The sequence below is a fragment of the Rhipicephalus microplus genome, unplaced genomic scaffold, assembly GCF_043290135.1.
Source record: "Rhipicephalus microplus isolate Deutch F79 unplaced genomic scaffold, USDA_Rmic scaffold_12, whole genome shotgun sequence".
Classification (NCBI taxonomy): Eukaryota; Metazoa; Arthropoda; class Arachnida; order Ixodida; family Ixodidae; genus Rhipicephalus; species Rhipicephalus microplus.
The window spans coordinates 48,174,095-48,191,829 of NW_027464585.1; the positions used below are offsets into that span (position 1 = coordinate 48,174,095).

The 17,735-nt window shown below is 45.4% G+C and overlaps 1 protein-coding gene across 3 annotated transcripts in view; it reads right to left on the minus strand.

Moving 5' to 3' along the window:
• The window catches only part of Atg7 (Autophagy-related 7), a 73,504-nt gene extending 56,746 nt beyond the window's left edge, over positions 1–16,758 (minus strand). The window contains exons 1-2 of one of the 3 annotated variants that reach the window (XM_037418133.2): positions 16,669–16,758; positions 16,379–16,607 (exon numbers count right to left, since the gene is read on the minus strand). In XM_037418133.2, the coding sequence (XP_037274030.1) occupies positions 16,379–16,598 (220 nt within the window). In that variant the 5' untranslated portion in view covers positions 16,599–16,607; positions 16,669–16,758. The other 2 variants (XM_075882545.1, XM_075882546.1) reach the window with 2 other exon arrangements.
• Between the last annotated feature and the right edge of the window lie 977 nt (positions 16,759–17,735).

The following is a 17,735-nucleotide window of genomic DNA, read 5'->3' on the forward strand; positions in this document are numbered from 1 at the left end:
GCCAGTAGCCTGACCTAAGGTCGAGGCTAGAAAAATACTCAGCGCCCTGTAATGAATCCAGTGCGTCGTCAATCTGAGGAAGAGGATAAACATCCTTGCGCGTTATTTTGTTTAGTGCAAGGTAATCGATGCAGAAACGCACTGTCCCATCTTTCAACGAGAACAACTGGGGATGACCAGGGACTCGAGGAAGGACAGATGATGTTGCGTCGTAGCATGTCTGAGACGTTTTCCTCGATGATCTTGCGTTCTGCCTGAGACACGCGATATAGACGCCGATGTACAATACGAGAGCCGTCAGTCTGGATGCTGTGAGTAGCGGTGGTAGTCATACCGAGGACAGGCGAGTTCACGCCAAACATAGAACAGTGTCTATTCAACAGGGAGAGCAAATCTTCAGTTTGAGCAGATGTCAAGTCAGTTCTTAGGCTTGCCGACACAGGTGTGGAAGAGGCATTGAATGGCAGTGATTGTGACTTTGGGACATCGCTGTGGTTGTTGTTCGGAAGAGTAACAATCGCAACAGGCTCACTGCCGACCGCGCAAGATACTGTTGAGCCACAGGGGGGCAGTACACACTCGGGTATTTGATTTAAGGCGGTTAGGTAGGCAGACTCATCGAAGAAGTGAATAAGCCCTGGTGTGATCACAATGCCCCTATGTAGGGTATGGCCGTAAGGGAGAATTAGCATGTCACCATCCACAATGTCAGTGCAATTAACACTTATAATTTCTTCGATGAATGGCCGAAGTACATAATCTGACGTGGTGACAAGGTGGATGCGTCTATCGTGTTCAAGCGGCGAAGAGTCAGTGGCATTTAGATGAAGGAGGCGCTGATGACGATATGAAAGCGGACACAGAAGACAAGGAATCCCACCCCAAAATGAGAGCGTGGGTGCACTCACAAAATACCGCGAAAACGATGTGATGACGAATGCCTTCTATGCAGATACGAACGGTACGCTGTGCCAGTGGACTAATGAGAGCATAGGTCGTCGCAAGGAGAGGTGGGCCGCCATAAGGCGTGGCAACTTTTCGAAGGCAGGAACAAAAATTAGCACGAATAATCACAACGGCAGCGCCAGTGTCTACAAGAGCCTCAATGCTCACCTTCTACAAATGTACACCTTCTACAAACACTACTATCAAATTCAATGGCCACTCTGGAGGAATTGTTAGCTGTCCGGTGGATGCAGTTTCCCCTCCTAAAACTGCAATGGGGAGTTTTTGGCGTGGGCGTTCGTGAAATGGGAGGCGGGCCGCAGAGGCGACACTGAACGGCGACCTGGTGAAGGCGACCTGGGGCAAGACGTACGGGAATTCTCAGGCATGTCAGTATGGTAGGTAGGAGACGGTGAACGGTAATAACCCGAGCAGGAGTGTGGTCCTAGGTAGTTCATGGTCGGACGAAAGCTTCGATGTTCTTCAGGAGCGTAGCCGCATTGCTAGTCTTGTTGGAGCCTTCGACAAAACTGAGCAATCTGTCCTCGATAGACACAGTAATAACAGATTGGTCGAGGAGGGCGCTGAGGTGCGTAGCAAGGCGGTGCATGCACTGGTGGTGACAACGAAGCCACAGGCATATGGTCTGCTGGTGTAGGCACAGAAACGGTGGGTGCGACAGAGAGCGCTGCAACTTTGGCGTACGTGGGCATCTGGCGCACGCAGGGGTCATTGGAATCTCTTGTTTAATCAGGTCTCGCAAGCTATCTTTTGCCGAAGGGAGAGTAACTTCCGCGGCGTAGGAAAAGCAGCGCCAGTGAAGCTCTTCACGAACGATGTCCCGAATAAGCGCACGCAAGTCGAAGGGCGCAGGCAAACGAATGTCGGTGGCATCGTAGCAGAGGCGAAGAGACTGAAGCTTCTCAAGTCGCTGACAGATGGTTATCACGTCCAGGGTGGTGACAGGATTTTGCGTGGTGAGGGTGTTAAAGGCGACGGTGTTGATTACTTTAATAATGTGGCGTATTTGGTCGTTCCGAGACATGATGGAGTTAACACGCTTGCACAGTGTAAGGACATTCTCAAAATACGAGGTGTAAGATTCACCTGGCAGCTGCGTGCGTTCAGCGAGCTTTTTCTTTGCTGCCTCAGCGCGAACTGTAGGGGCACCGAAAATTTGACGAAGTTACTGCTCGAAAGTGTCTTAGTCGGGGAGATCCGGGTGGTGGTTCCAGAACCAAGTTTTGGCAACATCCAACAAGTAAAATGGGACGCTGCAAAACTTCTGTGGATTGTCCCACCTGTTCAAATCTCTGACGAGGTCATGGTTCTTGATCCAGTCTTCTACATCATCGCCTTGGAGACCGGAAAACACAGGTGGATCACGCAGGCGAATGTTGTTGGGCGAAGCGGGTGTCGGTGGCTGCAGTAGGACGGCGACGTTGGCTGGGCCAGTGTTTTCTTGGGCCGCCATGGCAGGGGGTTGTCTGCGACGACCTGAGCGGAGCTGCAGTGAAAATGGGTGAGAGGACTTGGGGGAACAAAAAGCACCGTCCACCACTTAAGAAGAACCGTTTTATTCAGCCAGGCTCAAGCTAAATCACACTGGTGATATTTACAGATAATGAAGATGTACAGGTGATGATGATATCTAAAAAGAATGACTCATTCGCTTGCCACGCTCACAATATATATTTCACTCGTCACCATCAGCAGGGATTACTATATATATATATATATATATATATATATATATATATATATATATATATATATCCCTGCTGACGATGACGAGTGAAATAGGTTTGCCCCCCCCCCCCCCCCACATTTGAAAGAGTTGCTTTGCCTCTGACTCTAAAGATGCCACTGTTCAAATAAACAGAGTTTATTTTTCGTAATATTTCCCATAGTTTGCTGTATTGTTGGTTGTATTTTTCATGGATTGTGGCTGCTTGGGAGCCGTGACGTCACACTCACCGAGGCGCATGCTGAATGCAGGTGTCCTCCTCTCCTTTCATCCCACTCTTTCCCTTCTACAAAAGCGCTGGTGTTTTACCCCAGCCGGAAGGATTCTTGAAATAATCGAGTTGAGAGTGGCGGGTGATGGGTGGCATTGTTGGCTTGCCAGTTTCGTGTGAGTTTGACTTCACCGACGATCACCTTCTCTAGTTCACGGTGCCACGACTAGACGCGGCGGTTAGTGAAAAACGCGTTAAATTCATTGTTTTTCCATAGTATCGGCTTGGAATGAAGGCTGTCTCTATTTACTTTAGGATCCAACTTATCGATTTGGCTGAAAGTATTGGTGGTAAAAATTTTGTTGAGTATCCCTTTAAGTATGTGCAGGCGTGGGTGCATCGCCGCAGATTTACCATCGAGATAGTCTCAAGAAAGGACCCCCCCCCCAAACCACGAAAAACTATGAGGCCTGTTAGAAAAGTATCCGACGTTTGGTGGAAGAAAAGAAACTGGCATAATTGGAGCATTGGAAACCCTCAAAGTAGTCTCCTTAAGACTATGCACACTTTTCCCAGCAGTGCTGCCATTGTTGGAAGCATTCTGAGAATGCCTCTTTCAGAATGGAATTTAGCTCAGCTGTCGTTGCAGTCATAATGTCTTCTCTTGTCTGAAATCGCCCACCTTTCAAAGTCCTTTTGAGTTTGGGAAACCGCCAGGAGTTGCAGGGGCCATATTGGGAGAGTAAGGAGCCTGTTTAACTACACGAGTCCGACGTTTCGCCAAAAAAGTTAACCAAGTGTGAGGAATGTGCAGGAGTATTGTCGTGATGGAGGCACCAGTTTGCTGTTGACCACAACTTGGGTCTCTTGCACCACAAAGCATCACGTAGGCGACGGAGGACATCCCTGTAGTACTCTTGGGCAATTGTTTGACGCTGTTGTGTGTACTCGTGGTGTACCATACTGTGGAAGTGAAAGAAAGCACTCAGCATCCCTTTGACGTTGCTGCGCATTTGACGGGCCTTCTCTGGTCTTGGTCACGTGAAATGCTTCCACTGTGACAATTGGGATTTGGTTTCCGAGTCGTACCTGTACACCCAAGACTCGGCACCAGTGATAATCGTGTTCATGAAGTTAGGGTCACTGCAAGCGAAATACAGTATGTCCTGTGAGACTTCAACACGAAGATGCTTTTGCTCCACTGCGAGAAGTTTCAGCACGAATTTCGCCGCAACTCTCTTCATGGCCAAATCTTCGGTCATAATAGAATGGGCAGAGAAAGAGCTGATCCCCAGCTCTTCCGAAATTTCCTGGATAGTCACACGACGGCCCACATCACCACAGTATTCTTTTCGGCAATAATCTGGTCCTTTTGGCATGTTGATGGCTGATTGGAGCGTAGCTTGCTCATCACCGATATGCGGTCGTCTTTAAACCAGTTGTACTACTCCGTAATCTCTGTGAGGCTCATAGTGTCGCCACTGAAAGCAGTCTTGATCTTCCAAATGATTTCCACTTGGCTGTTTATGGCGAAATTTGATGCAGTAGCGCTGCTCCAGTCGCTCCATCATTTTCCTTGCAATGAGAACAGACAAGAGCCCTGCGTGCTACTTCACTCAAATGCTCTCTCTCAGCGACTGATGCTATTGGCAGACGTGAAAAATTCACACATGGGCACGAAGGTTTAAGGTCAGCTGATGCAAGCGCGCTTGTTTCAAATCCATCAGGTGTTCAAAAAAAAAAAAAAAAAAAGGCAAGAGCATTTTGCCCCAAAACCACTCGAACTAGCCAGGCGTTACGTTTGCATCGCTGCAACCCGATGCTGGGGGAGTCAGCTGTCAGGTAACTTGCGGCCTAGCGCAGCACTGCGACTTCACGGCCCTCGACACTGCACTGCCTTCGCATTGAAAAAGTGCACGGCGGCAAAAAAAGGGCACGGCGGCACCCTAAGGATGCGATTTCCTAACCTCTTTGTCTTCATCGCGCAGATTCTACTCGGCCTACCACTTCGATCCTTCACTGGAATCACTGTAAAGCCGCTGTCTGTAAGCGACAACGTAAGAAAAGCAACGACGAGCCTTGTGCTCACGGCTGTTGCACGGATCGCCCGAGATTATCAACGCCAACAGCCATCATGGACACGGACGGATCTCGGCGCGCCTCCGGGACACACTTTTAAGTTCGCCACTCGTGGACGCGGCGGCCACAGGGCACAGCGGCACCCTAACGATGCAGCTCCCTAACCACTTCGTCTTCATCGCGCAGGTGAGGAAACGTTTCGGTAAATGCATCCGCTCAAGTGACCACTGTTTGTTGGTGCTGCCGTGTCCTCAGCTGTGTGACTTGGCGTATGATTGCGCATTGTTTCTCGGAAGACTGTTGTTGCTGGGGGGCAATGTAGAGACCAATCCCGGGCCTTAACTTACTCAAATTATGAAACAGCTGAAAGAAATTTCAACGGATATAAAGGAAATCAAGGAAAAAGACTAGTCGATATCAAAAACAAAATTAGATGCACTGGGAGCACTCGAAAAAAAAACTTATTTCCTGCCAAGACCAAATTTTTTCCATGAATAGCACAATCCAAACGCTCGAACAATGAATTGAGGAACTTGACAACCGCAGCCGATGGTCAAACTTAATCGTTTACGACCGAGAAAAAACGGAGGATGAAACAAGCGAAAAACTTGAACGCGCTGTCAATAACGATATCATAGAAAGTATTCTTGAGCTGGAGCCGGTTCAGATTCAAAGGATTCACAGGCTGGGCAGGCCTGCACCCAACAAAATAAGGCCAGTTATTATGAAGCTTTTCGATTCGAGACAAAAGGCGGCGATTCCAAAGAATGGCTTCAAACTCAAGGATACTGATCTGTCTATAGGAGAGGATTTTTCTCGCAAAACTCGTGAAATCAGAAAAAAGCTGTGGGACAGAGCAAAAGCCAACCGGAAAAAAAAGGACAAAGTAGCGTTGGCATACATGAAGCTGTATATTAACGACATCGCTTATGTATGGGACGATTTAAAGAATGAGAGGGTAACTTTGCGAAAAAATGACGACCTAGTAAATCGTCCAAAGGCGAGATGAAACGCTCAATCAAGGAAATAACAATACTAACTGTAAACGCCTGCAGCATAGTAAATAAGACTTCATGTCTCGAACAATTACTGCTAGATCAAGAACCACACATCGTAGCTATCCCTGAAACGTGGTTGACGCCGGATATCTTCAGCGATGAAATCGCTCCTGCTGACTACGCAGTAATCAGGAAAGATCGGCCCATGCGCGGTGGTGGCGTAGCCCTGCTGATAAGCATGTCTATTCCTTTTGTCGCTCTTCCTGATGTTTTGGGCGCTGAAGCGGTATTCTGTAAAATTATTTGCAATGGCATTAGCAGTTACCGGGTGTCTACAGAAGCCCCTCTTCTGGGAATGATTCTAATATAGCAGTTCAAGAATTTCTTCAAAGACATGCTCACAATTCTTGCCAAGTTGTCATGGGGGACTTCGACCTTCCTGATATAGACTGCAACAACATGCCGTACACGTGACAGTCATCAGAGACACTTGTTGATTTAATTCTAAATTTCGGTCTACAGCAGATGGTTTGAGCACCAACAAGAATAACAGAGGAAACGAAAACAATTCTTGACCTTATTTTGATTAGTGGCGAATTTCCGCCAAATAAAGCAGTCGTTAATGTCTTCCCAGGAATTTCTGATCACCATATACCAATCTGTCAATTGAAGCTAGGATTTAGCATAACATCGCGATCAACAGGAACAACTGCACGAAACTTTCATAAAGCTGACGATGCTAGCATTCTCGCCTACTTGGCTCACGAATTTGACAAGTTTTCAACCTTGGCTGTCGATCCATTGACCGATGTGAATCGCATTTGGTCGAGCTTTAAGGCTAATGTCACATTTTGTATTACCAATTTTATTCCCCTAAAGGCTAAAAGGCAACGCAAACATAATCCATGGTTGACACGCAAAGTATTGCAGGCCAAGCGCAAAGTGAAAAGGCTACATTATGTCATCAAAAAAAAAAAGGCGAAAATTCAGTGCGCATGTCTAACCTGGCAAATGCTATGGCAGACTTCAAGAGAAAGGCAAAACTTGCTAAAGAACATTATTTTGCCACTGCGCTACCAGACTACATTAAGAGCAACCCTAATTAACCCCCATTAAGAGCAACCCCCATTAAGAGCAACCCCCATTAAGAGCAACCCATTAAGAGCAACCCCCCCGAAAGTGTTTCCCCCCAATTATGGAAACACTTTCGGCCTGGCACAGGAACAACCATCTCTAACCGATAGCGAAAGAACAAGTCAGGCCAATATGTTCAACAATTATTTTCAATCTGCTTTCACTAATGACAACCGTATAACTTCTACAATCGTTTCGCTTGTTGCAAAGCCAATCGAACCATTAGTTATAAGTGATGAAGGTATTTTTAACCTTCTTGTGAACTTAGACCCCAAAAAAGCATGTGGCCCTGATGATATCGCCAACAATTTTCTGTTACGATATGCAGAGTGGTGCAGTAAATATTTGGGCATTATATATTGCAAATCTGTTCAAACTGCTAAAATTCCATCCGCATGGAAAGTAAAGAAGGTTATTTCAATACACAAAACTGAAGATACAGCTGTTCCCTCTAAAAATCAGCTGGGCCAGATGAAATACCTAATGCTTTTCTTTATCGGTACGCCGAGTGGTGTTCCAAATACTTAGGCTTAATATTTAGGGAAAGCCTGTTACAAGGCGAAGTTCCAGTAGATTGGAAGAAGGGTAAATTGGTACCCATTCATAAATCAGGTGATAAATATGACGTGAAAAACTACCGCCCTATTTCGTTGTTATGTACAGCCGGCAAGGTTATGGAACACTTCCTTTTCAAACACTTAAGTTCATTTCTGGAGAGTAACCATTTTTTTTCCCCAAATCAACACGGTTTCCGGCAAGGCTTTTCAACCACCACACAGTTAATTCACACTACTGATGACTTTCTAAAAACACTGGACAAAGGCGGACAAATAGATGCGATTTTTTTAGACTTTGAAAAAGCTTTCGACCGAGTTTCCCATTCCCATTTGATGTTTAAAATTCGCCGAATCCTAACCAACGAAAGAATTCTTCGATGGCTTGATTGTTATCTATCCCACCGACACCAATACGTTCGGATAGCAGATAAAAATTCTTCTTCCGCTCCCGTGCATTCTGGGGTACCACAGGGCTCCGTCCTAGGACCACTTTTATTTTTAGTTTATCTAAATGACATGTCATCCGAATCTAGTGTGCAGTGTCGTTTTTTCGCGGACGACTGCGTTGCGTACCTGCCCATTCAATCAAGAACAGATCACGCCACCCTAAATGAATACTTATCGGTTGTTACAGCATGGTGTAACTCCTGGAAAATGAGCCTCAACATAGCAAAGTGCGTCAAGATGACCATAACACGTAAAAAAAATCCCTCGGAATTCACTTACATGTTAAACAACACTGCTATAACAACCGTTAACCAGTACAAATACCTTGGTCTGACAATCACTTCTAATTTGAGCTGGAAAACTCATATTGAAGGTATAACATCAGCAGCACTGCGGCGATTGTGGTTCTTAAAGCATCGCATGAGGCACTGCACCAGCAAAACAAAACTAGTTGCTTACACTACATTGGTACGCCCATTGTTGGAATATGCTGACGTTGTATCGGATCCACACACACAAACTGAAATATACTTACTAGAACGAGTCCAAAATAAATCCCTTCGGTTTATTTACCACGCGTATAGTAGACACTGTTCAGTCACTGAACTCCGTAATAGATCCGCCCTTCCCACATTGGAGTCGCGTAGAAAGCTACATCGCTTAAAATTCCTTTATAACATGGTCAACGGACACTCAGGACTCGCCTTTAACACTTACATGCAGTACAATACATCGCGGAAAACTCGGAACAAGCATGATAACACCATAGTGGTGCCACTTACAAAAACAAATTCTCGGCGATATTCCTTCTTTCCACGAACAATTTCCGACTGGAATGAACTACCTCATGACGTCACCAGCATCGCAGCGCCCGACGCATTCTTATCAGCTGCCACTGCCTGTCTGTAGTAAAAGCTGTCTGGTCGTATGTGCAGATTTCAATTCTTTTTATGATGTTTTTTCACTTCGTGTTAGGAACAAAATTTGGATTGTATTTTTGATACCGCTCTTGTGTTGCTCCTGTAACCCGAGTATTCATGTTCCACGCAAACCTGTTATGTGGTGATTTTATTTCTGTGCCGTGAAGAATAGTGTTATAAGTGGCTGCAAGTATGAAAGTTTGTATCACTCCTGCCTTGGCCACCAAGAGGTGGCTGGCAGTATGCAATAAATAAAAATAAATAAAATAAACCGTTTAGAATCTTGCAGTCTTTCTACGCTAGCGACAAGAGCAAAACTAACACGATTAAAATTTCTACACAACCTGCTTCATAACTGCAGCCGCATCAATGCATCAAAATACATCTCACTAGCAGAATCCAGAGAACTAACACACAAACATGCGTTCACTATTACAGAATACACCTTTAACAACGATTGCTTCAAGCATTCATTCTTTCCGCTGTCAACAAGGGAATGGAATACTCTAGATTCCTCAATTAACAGCATATAATCATTGTCAGAGTTCACCTCACATATCGAGGACATGTTCGGCAAACAATTTTCCAGTCATCTTTTTCTTTTTTTGATGAGCCGTATTATCGTTTTTTCTAGCGGTCCTTTTGTGGCATAAATGTTCGCGTTCAATTGCACGTAAACGAATTTGTTTTGCTGGTTGCAGTAACTGGTTCTAAGTTATCAAAGTGCGTATTTCTCGGGTGTATTGTTTCCAGTGCTATTGTGTTTGTGTACAACTAGTGTAAGCATGTGGGAGGTACGACGCAGCGAGCAATGGAAAGAAAAATGGTAGGTGTAACCTGAAGAGACAAGAAGAGAGCAGAGTGGATTAGGGAACAAACGGGGGTTAAGGATATCATAGCTGAAATCAAGATGAAGAAATGGACATGGGCAGGGCATGTAGCGCGTAGACAGGATAACCGCTGGTCATTAAGGGTAACTGACTGGATTCCCAGAGAAGGGAAGCGGGTCAGGGGGAGACAGAAGGTTAGGTGGGCAGATGAGATTAAGAAGTTTGCGGGTATAAATTGGCAGCAGCAAGCACAGGACCGGGTTAACTGGCGGAACATGGGAGAGGCCTTTGTCCTGCAGTGGACGTAGTCAGGCTGATGATGATGATGATGATGACAACTAGTGTTATACTGTCTTTTTACTAGCAGTTATTCTTTGTGGAATAAATGTTTGCATTCAATTGCACATAAACAAATTTGTTTTGCTGGGTGTAGTAACTGGTTCTAAGTTACCCAAGTGTGTATTTTTCTGGTGTATTGTTCCCAGTGCTCTTGTGTTTGTGTACAACTAGTATTGTATTGTCTACTAGATAAGAACTGTCTCGTATGCAGTCTTTAAGTATGTACTGATTGTTCAGTGTTTCTTTGCAATTAAGGCCATTTCTTCAAAGTGTACTTATTGAATTTTGTAATGACGTCGAGGCCCCTCCAGCCACTGCGTCCTCTTAGACGTTCTGACAAATATGCCACTGTACAAATGTGAAACTGACAACTGTATTGTGTATTCAAGAACTGATGCCCTTCTGCTTTGGTCTCGTATGAGACTGGCAGTGCCAAAATAAAATAAAAATAAAAAATAAATAAATACACTACTGCTAGGAAGAAAGGAGGTTACGCTTGCCAGCACCATGGATGAAGTGAATGCAGCAGAGGTGGTGGATCAGGAGGCTGACCGTCTGCCGCGATATACTATGAACAGGGCAGAAAGTGTGGCTGAATGTTTTGAGAAACAAAAGGGAAAGAGAGATCGAAAGTTGAATTTCTTCTTGAGAAAGCATCTTGTAAATAAAATGAAATCTGCCAAGACCCAGATCTCATGAAAGTGAAATTATGCAAGCAGTGTAATGAGGAAGCAAGATGCCTCTTTTGCCTTGGCTTCTGTTCATTAGGCTGGTGGCACTACTCCTCCTGCTTAGACATGATTAAAATACACAGTGTCAAAGATAGCACACTAGTTGTCGTTCCTTCTGTAAAACTTGTGACATCGTAGTTCAGTCCCTCGTGAGAAAAGTTTGGTTAGACCTACGGCTGCATGTACCAATGTTCAGAGGGAACATATGAATGAAAGCAACCTTCATACATAGTAAAATATTGATAGGTGAGCACTGTGCCTTATTTTCAATAGCTGTAGCCTGCGGTCATATACTTCTTAGCTTCAACATTTATCATCACTTTAAGGGCTTCTTTCAACATTACGTTAGTGTGGATGTCAGTAAACAAACTAGTGAATACTTTGGCAACACCGGATTATTTTGAGAAATTTCTCATTTCAAGTTGTACATTCAACGGCCCAAACAAGCATCCATGCTGCGAAGAAATGTGTCCAAAACCGGATTATTTTAAGAAATTTCTCATTTCAAGTTGTACATTCAACGGCCCAAACAAGCATCCATGCTGCGAAGAAATGTTGTCTAGACTTCAACGATGGAAAGAATTTTGCAACTATATCTCTACGGTAGGGTGGCTAACCTCAGGACATGCAGCGTCAAGTTCATAAGCCAACTTCAACGCTCACACACTTATTATCAGGGCCGAAAGATCAGTCATACAGGGAACAACACCAGGGCGTGGCGTGGCATACAAAGTGTCGGGTGCGCAATGTCCAGCGAGCTACATAAAATACGCCATCACAGGAACAACGTCAGGAAGATGGAGGTGCATCACAGTGCCCTTGCAGAGCATTGTGGGAAGCACAACCATAAGATGAATGGTGGTTATAGGAAGAAGGCACCTACTTTCTTCAGCCCGGTAGGGAGCACAGTGCAGCGCCTTAAAAGATTGACTTCAACAGCGCTTCAGTCAATAGAAGCGGAAAACAATCTGGAAATGAGGCTCTGGCTTGAGTCCTGGCACATACAGCACACACCGCGAACGTGAACTGGTCCCTGGGAACAATGCCTCCGATCTACTTTCATGGCCTTCGAAATGTGAGGGAAGTGGAAAGACAGAGCCTGGGACAGGTCGTGTGGATGCTTCCCTGACCATTGCAGTCATCCCCGAGGAAGGGACCAAGCCAGTCTTGAAACCTCGAGTTTTCTCCAAGATTATGACTGGAGGAAATTCAAATTCCTCAATCTCCTACCCAGCCAGACAGCCTTCTGTCAAAATGTTTACATTTAGACACAATATTAATGAGATCCAACAATGATGCCGAGGAAAGTATAGGGGATACTACTTAAAGTACTTGTAAGTAAATGTGAAGAAAGAAAAGTCGACAGAGATAACTTGCCGTGGGCAGCAACCGAACCTGCGACCTTCAAATCATGCATCCGATGCTCTACTGCCTGGCTACTGACGGCGCTGACTGAAGCTCTTCTGTTAAAAGAGGCTCTGCGACACTTTTGTGACCACCTTGTTTTAGCACTGGAACGTGTGTAGTAATGATTGTTGAGACGAATACAAAAATAATGATGCCAATTGCTGCACTAAAAGTGAAGCAATGAACCAAAGGAACAAGCAGGATTTCCGACAGGCTATACTCAACAATAGACCACATTCATACTATCAATCAGGTAATAGAGAAATGCTCAAAATACAGCCAACCATTATACACAACTTTCATAGATTACGAGAAGGCGTTTGATTCAGTAGAAATATCAGCAGTGATGCGGACACTGCAGAATCAGGGCGTCGATGAAACATATGTAAACATCCTGGAAGAAATATATAGGGGATCAACTACTACCACAGTGCTCCATAAGGAGAGCAACAGAATACCAATCAAGACAGGCTTAAGGCAGGGGAATACAATCTACCCAATGCTATTTACTGCGTGCTTACAGGAGGTGGGAACAGTTGGGGATAAAAGTTAATGGAGAGTACCGTAGTAACCTATGCTTCGCCGGTGACATTGCATTGCTGAGAAACTCAGGCGACGAATTGCAAGTGATGATCATGGAGTGAGACGAGGAGAGCAGAAAGGTAGGTCTTAAAATTAATCTGCACAAAATGAAAGTAATGTACAACAACCTCGGAAGGGAACAGCGGTTCGAGATAGGTAATAGTGCACTTGAAGTTGTAAAAGACTACATCTACTTAGGACAGGTAATAACCACGGAACCAAGCCACGAGATTGAAGTGACTAGAAGGATAGGAATGGGGTGGAGCTCATTTGACAAGCACTCTGAAATCATGGCTGGTAGATTGCCACTATGCCTCAAGAGGAAAGTATACAACAGCTGCATCTTGCCGGTACTTAGCTATCCAACAGAAACCTGGAGACTTACAAAAAGGGTTGTTTAAATTGAGGATGATGCAGTGAGTGATGCAAAGGAAAATGATAGACGTAACCTTAAGGGACAAGAAGAGAGCAGAGTGGATCAGAGAATAAACCGGGGTTAAGGGTATCATAGTTGAAGTCAAGAAGAGGAAGTGGACATGGGCCGGGCATGTAGGGCGTTGGCAGGATAACCGCTGGTCTTAAAAAGTAACTGAATGGATTCCCAGAGAAAGGAAGTGAATAAAGGGTAGACAGAGAGTTAGGTGGGCAGATAAGATTAAGAAGTTTGTGGGTATAAAGTGGCAGCAGCAAGCACAGGACCGAGTTGACTGGCGCAGAACATGGGAGAGGCCTTTGTCCTGCAGTGGACGTAGTCAGGCTGATGATGATGAACATCTAAAAACCACGATATAACTACGAGAGACGCCGTAGTGGCATGCTAAGAAAATTTTACCACTTTTCTTCTTCAACATGCACCTAAATCAAAGTGCATGGGCCTCAGGCATTTTCGCCTACATTGACAATTCGACAGGAATCCGATCCTCCAACCTGCGGGTCAGCAATAGCGCACCATAACCACTGTACCACCCTGGCGGGTAGTAAAAAAGACAGTTTTGGTAAAATTAGTATGCACTACTTTTCGTACACATGTAAGGAAGCAAGTTCAACTGTATGAGACATGTTGGTGAAAATCACTTTGACAGCATGGCAGAGTGATTCCGTTCTCTCGCGATGCCTGCTCCTTGCTTTTCAGTGGCACCTTTCACTTGCAGACGCGATTAGCAGATTTGAAAGGTGTGAACGACAATGCAACAACCCAAATTTTCATGTGGCAATCCTAGCAAACTTTAGGTAACATATGGGGCAATAATGTGACAAGCAATGCGCAGGACAACCTTTGTGTCAATTCAAAAAGATAGTCAACAGTATTCCGCTGTAATGTATCTGTGTGCGGCGAGAGACATTGCTTGCACAAAGTTTTTTCATTTCTTGTAAAAAAATATGGTTAATATGTATATTGCTCGTAATTTCACATGATAACACGCACACCCATGTTTCTCTATTCTGTGCATTTCTTGTGCATCATGTCGCTAGTTGCAGAATTTGCTCAGTGTGCCCTTCTAGTCATGTCAATGTAAAGAACCGAACAGATGAAGCGAATAAGTGTATATAATTTGTCATATATTTTTTCAGCTTTATGTTCCTTATTCTTGCACTGCTTGCCACAGTGCTGAACAATAAAACTTGTGCTCATGACAGCTGCCCACACTGAATTTCTCATTACGCTGCTTTAGGTCACCTGATCACCACCATCTTTTTATTCATGAACCTAAGTTACATGATGAGTATTTTAATAGGCCCTTCTAAGGCTGTGATTAGCCTCCACATTTGCCTGTGCTGCATCTTCGACACTGAACAACACTTCGGAGTTCCTTAGACGTTAGGGCATTGGTAAAATATGTATAAATATATTGTACACTCGCATACAAGCCGAGTTAGGTGTATAAAGAAAATATTCTGTCGCAACTGTGTGTGTTCAAATGTTATCAGAACGTGCAAAGATTAAATAAAAATGTTATTCTTTTACTTGAGTATATCTCAACACTCGTACAAAGAGTCACACTGTATTATGCTTAAACCTGGCCAATCAGACCTTGGAACTGCAGTACATGTGTCTGACTATTTCAACTGAAAGGAACTTGTCCCTACTGAAAATTATCGCAGCGATCGACTCTGGCGAGATCTGTTCCGGCGTGTACAAGTAAGACCACCTCTTCAGCATTAATCCCATCGCCGCCACACTCGCGGTCGAGATTCCTGCCGAAAATCTAACAGAATTATAAGCCTCGAGAAACACCGCGACACGTTTTTCCGTATGCAGACATTATTTATTGTAAAAGCACCCAGCAATGATATTGTGTTAGTAGCAGCGCTTAGTTTTTAAATAATGTCAGCGCGAAGCGCCGAAAAAAAAAAAGGTGAGTAAATGGCAGGTGGGGGGGGGGGGGACGAAAAATTTCGGGAGAAGTTTGAACCCTCCCAACCCCCCAACCCTGTGGCTACGCCACTGTCAACGCACGCGTAATTCAAAGGTCACAGGTTCGGTCTCTGCCCACGGCAAGTTATCTTTCCATCCACTTTCCTTTCTTCACATTTACATGACTTCTAATGCCATCCGTTTGGCGTTGCATAAAACAGTTGCCAGACTTTGAGGTGGTTGTTGCCTGATTGCCATTAAATTTATTGGATAAATTTGCCCCTGTAGTTGGGCTTCTCCGTGAGGGTTGATGTCGTCCGCGGTGCATTTTGCGAGTGCGTGAGCTACGTTGGTCGTTTTAATTAACAAAATGAACGTAAAACAGGTTCCAGAAGTCGGGGCGCGTTCTCTTGCTGAGAGCGCTGCTGTGCAAATAAGAGATCGTGTCTCAAAGTTAGGGAATCAACGACGCGTCGTCCGCCGTGCATTTCGAGAGCGCGATGACATTTTTCGTGAGTGTGTGCGACGTAATTAACGCAATGAACCACGCGTTACAGAAGTCTGGGCCCGTTCTCTTGCTATGTGCGAAGCAGTGCAATTAAGTTATCGCGGCTCAGTATTAGGGACGACGGGGAAAACTGAATAGAGTCGCAGCAGGCGCTGCGCCCCCCCCCCCCCCTTTTGATTTCCACAGCTGATCGTGCCGCGTCGACCACGTGCCACGGCGGGGACGCTACGCTTCCCCTAGCTGTGTGAGCACAAGACATATCGCTCGGACTCGTGTACATGTGACGAATAAACGTCACAGGGCTGGCTAATCGGTGTACGTCGGACATGCTACAGCTATATACGCCTGGAAGGCTGCTTTATCGTCGCAGTTGGAGCGAATTAAGCGTGACCTGTAAATGGGACCCCGCATAAGCATTCATTATTTGGAATTTTGGTCGTTTGTGCTTATTGCGGGTGGGGCCGTGCAAGCGACGGTGGCTGGTCGGCGGGGTCCTATTTACAGGTACGTGCGTGTACGAGCAAGCACACGGGAGCTTGTAGCGGTTCAATTGCCGAAGAAGCACCCCGCACGATATCCAATACTACCTGGGGTCCTGATGCCTCCACTGGCGTGCCCGAAAGATCCGATGTCGAGGTTCGCCAGTGCAGGCAAGCCGGCGGCCGAACCGCAGCTGTACGCGGCGCCGACGTCGAAGGGTCCCTCGCCAAGCCGATATTGCACCAGTTTCCGCCTGCTCAGTTCACTCCAGAAGGTGCCGTCCATGCTCGACGAGAAAGGCACAAACTGCAGCGGTGCTGCGGACATCTCGCACACCTGAACGGACCAGTGGTCAGACCATAGCACAGACCACCTACCATAGCCTCTTAGCCCTTACCTGCCGGATTTTCGGTGGTCGCTTGAAAAGCGGCTGTCGTCGGAACTATGGTGGTGGCGCCACTTAAGTAGGGGTGTCTTCAAATAGATTTTTATGTTTTTGAAATTTATATGCAACAAAAATAACGCAAAAATTGAAAAAGCGTAAAAATAATTATAATTAACTCTACGTAAGTGACGCCGTCATCTAGGAGGATATATATAAAAAAATTGCAATTTTTTTATATATATCCTCCTAGGCCGTCATTCAGCAGGGAACTCTTTCGATACAAGGCATAGCCTCTGAAATTGGTAGCGAACGCCTAAATTGCCGATTTTAAAGGCCGAGTTCAAAGTCCCTTACGACTGTTAGAGCGTACTAGAACAAGGGGAGTGCCCGGAACGGCCGCAGCACCAATGCATTAAAAGTGAAGCCCGAAGAGGGTCAATCCACTTGTGGCGCTGCAATCGGTAGTGTGAACGGGGGCTTAGGCAGGGGTGTCCCCTGTCACCCTTATTATTCATGATGTACCTACAAGGATTAGAGGCCAAATGAGAGGGAAGTGGACTGGGCTCAACCTCTCTTTAGTCAAACATCATCATCATCATCATCAGCCTGACTACGTCCACTGCAGGACAAAGGCCTCTCCCATGTTCCGCCAGTTAACCCGGTCCTGTGCTTGCTGCTGCCAATTTATACACGCAAACTTCTTAATCTCATCTGCCCACCTAACCTTCTGTCTCCCCCTAACCCGCTTCCCTTCTCTGGGTATCCAGTTAGTTACCCTTAATGACCAGCGGTTATCATGTCTACGCGCTACATGCCCGGCCCATGTCCATTTCCTCTTCTTTATTTCAACTATGATATCCTTAACCCCCGTTTGTCCCCTAATCCACTCTGCTCTCTTCTTGTCTCTTAAGGTTACACCTACCATTTTTCTTTCCATTGCTCGCTGCGTCGTCCTCAATTTAAGCTGAACCCTCTTTGTGAGTCTCCAGGTTTCTGCTCCGTAGCTAAGTACCGGCAAGATACAGCTGTTATATACCTTCCTCTTGAGAGATAGTGGCAATCTACCTGTCATAATTTGA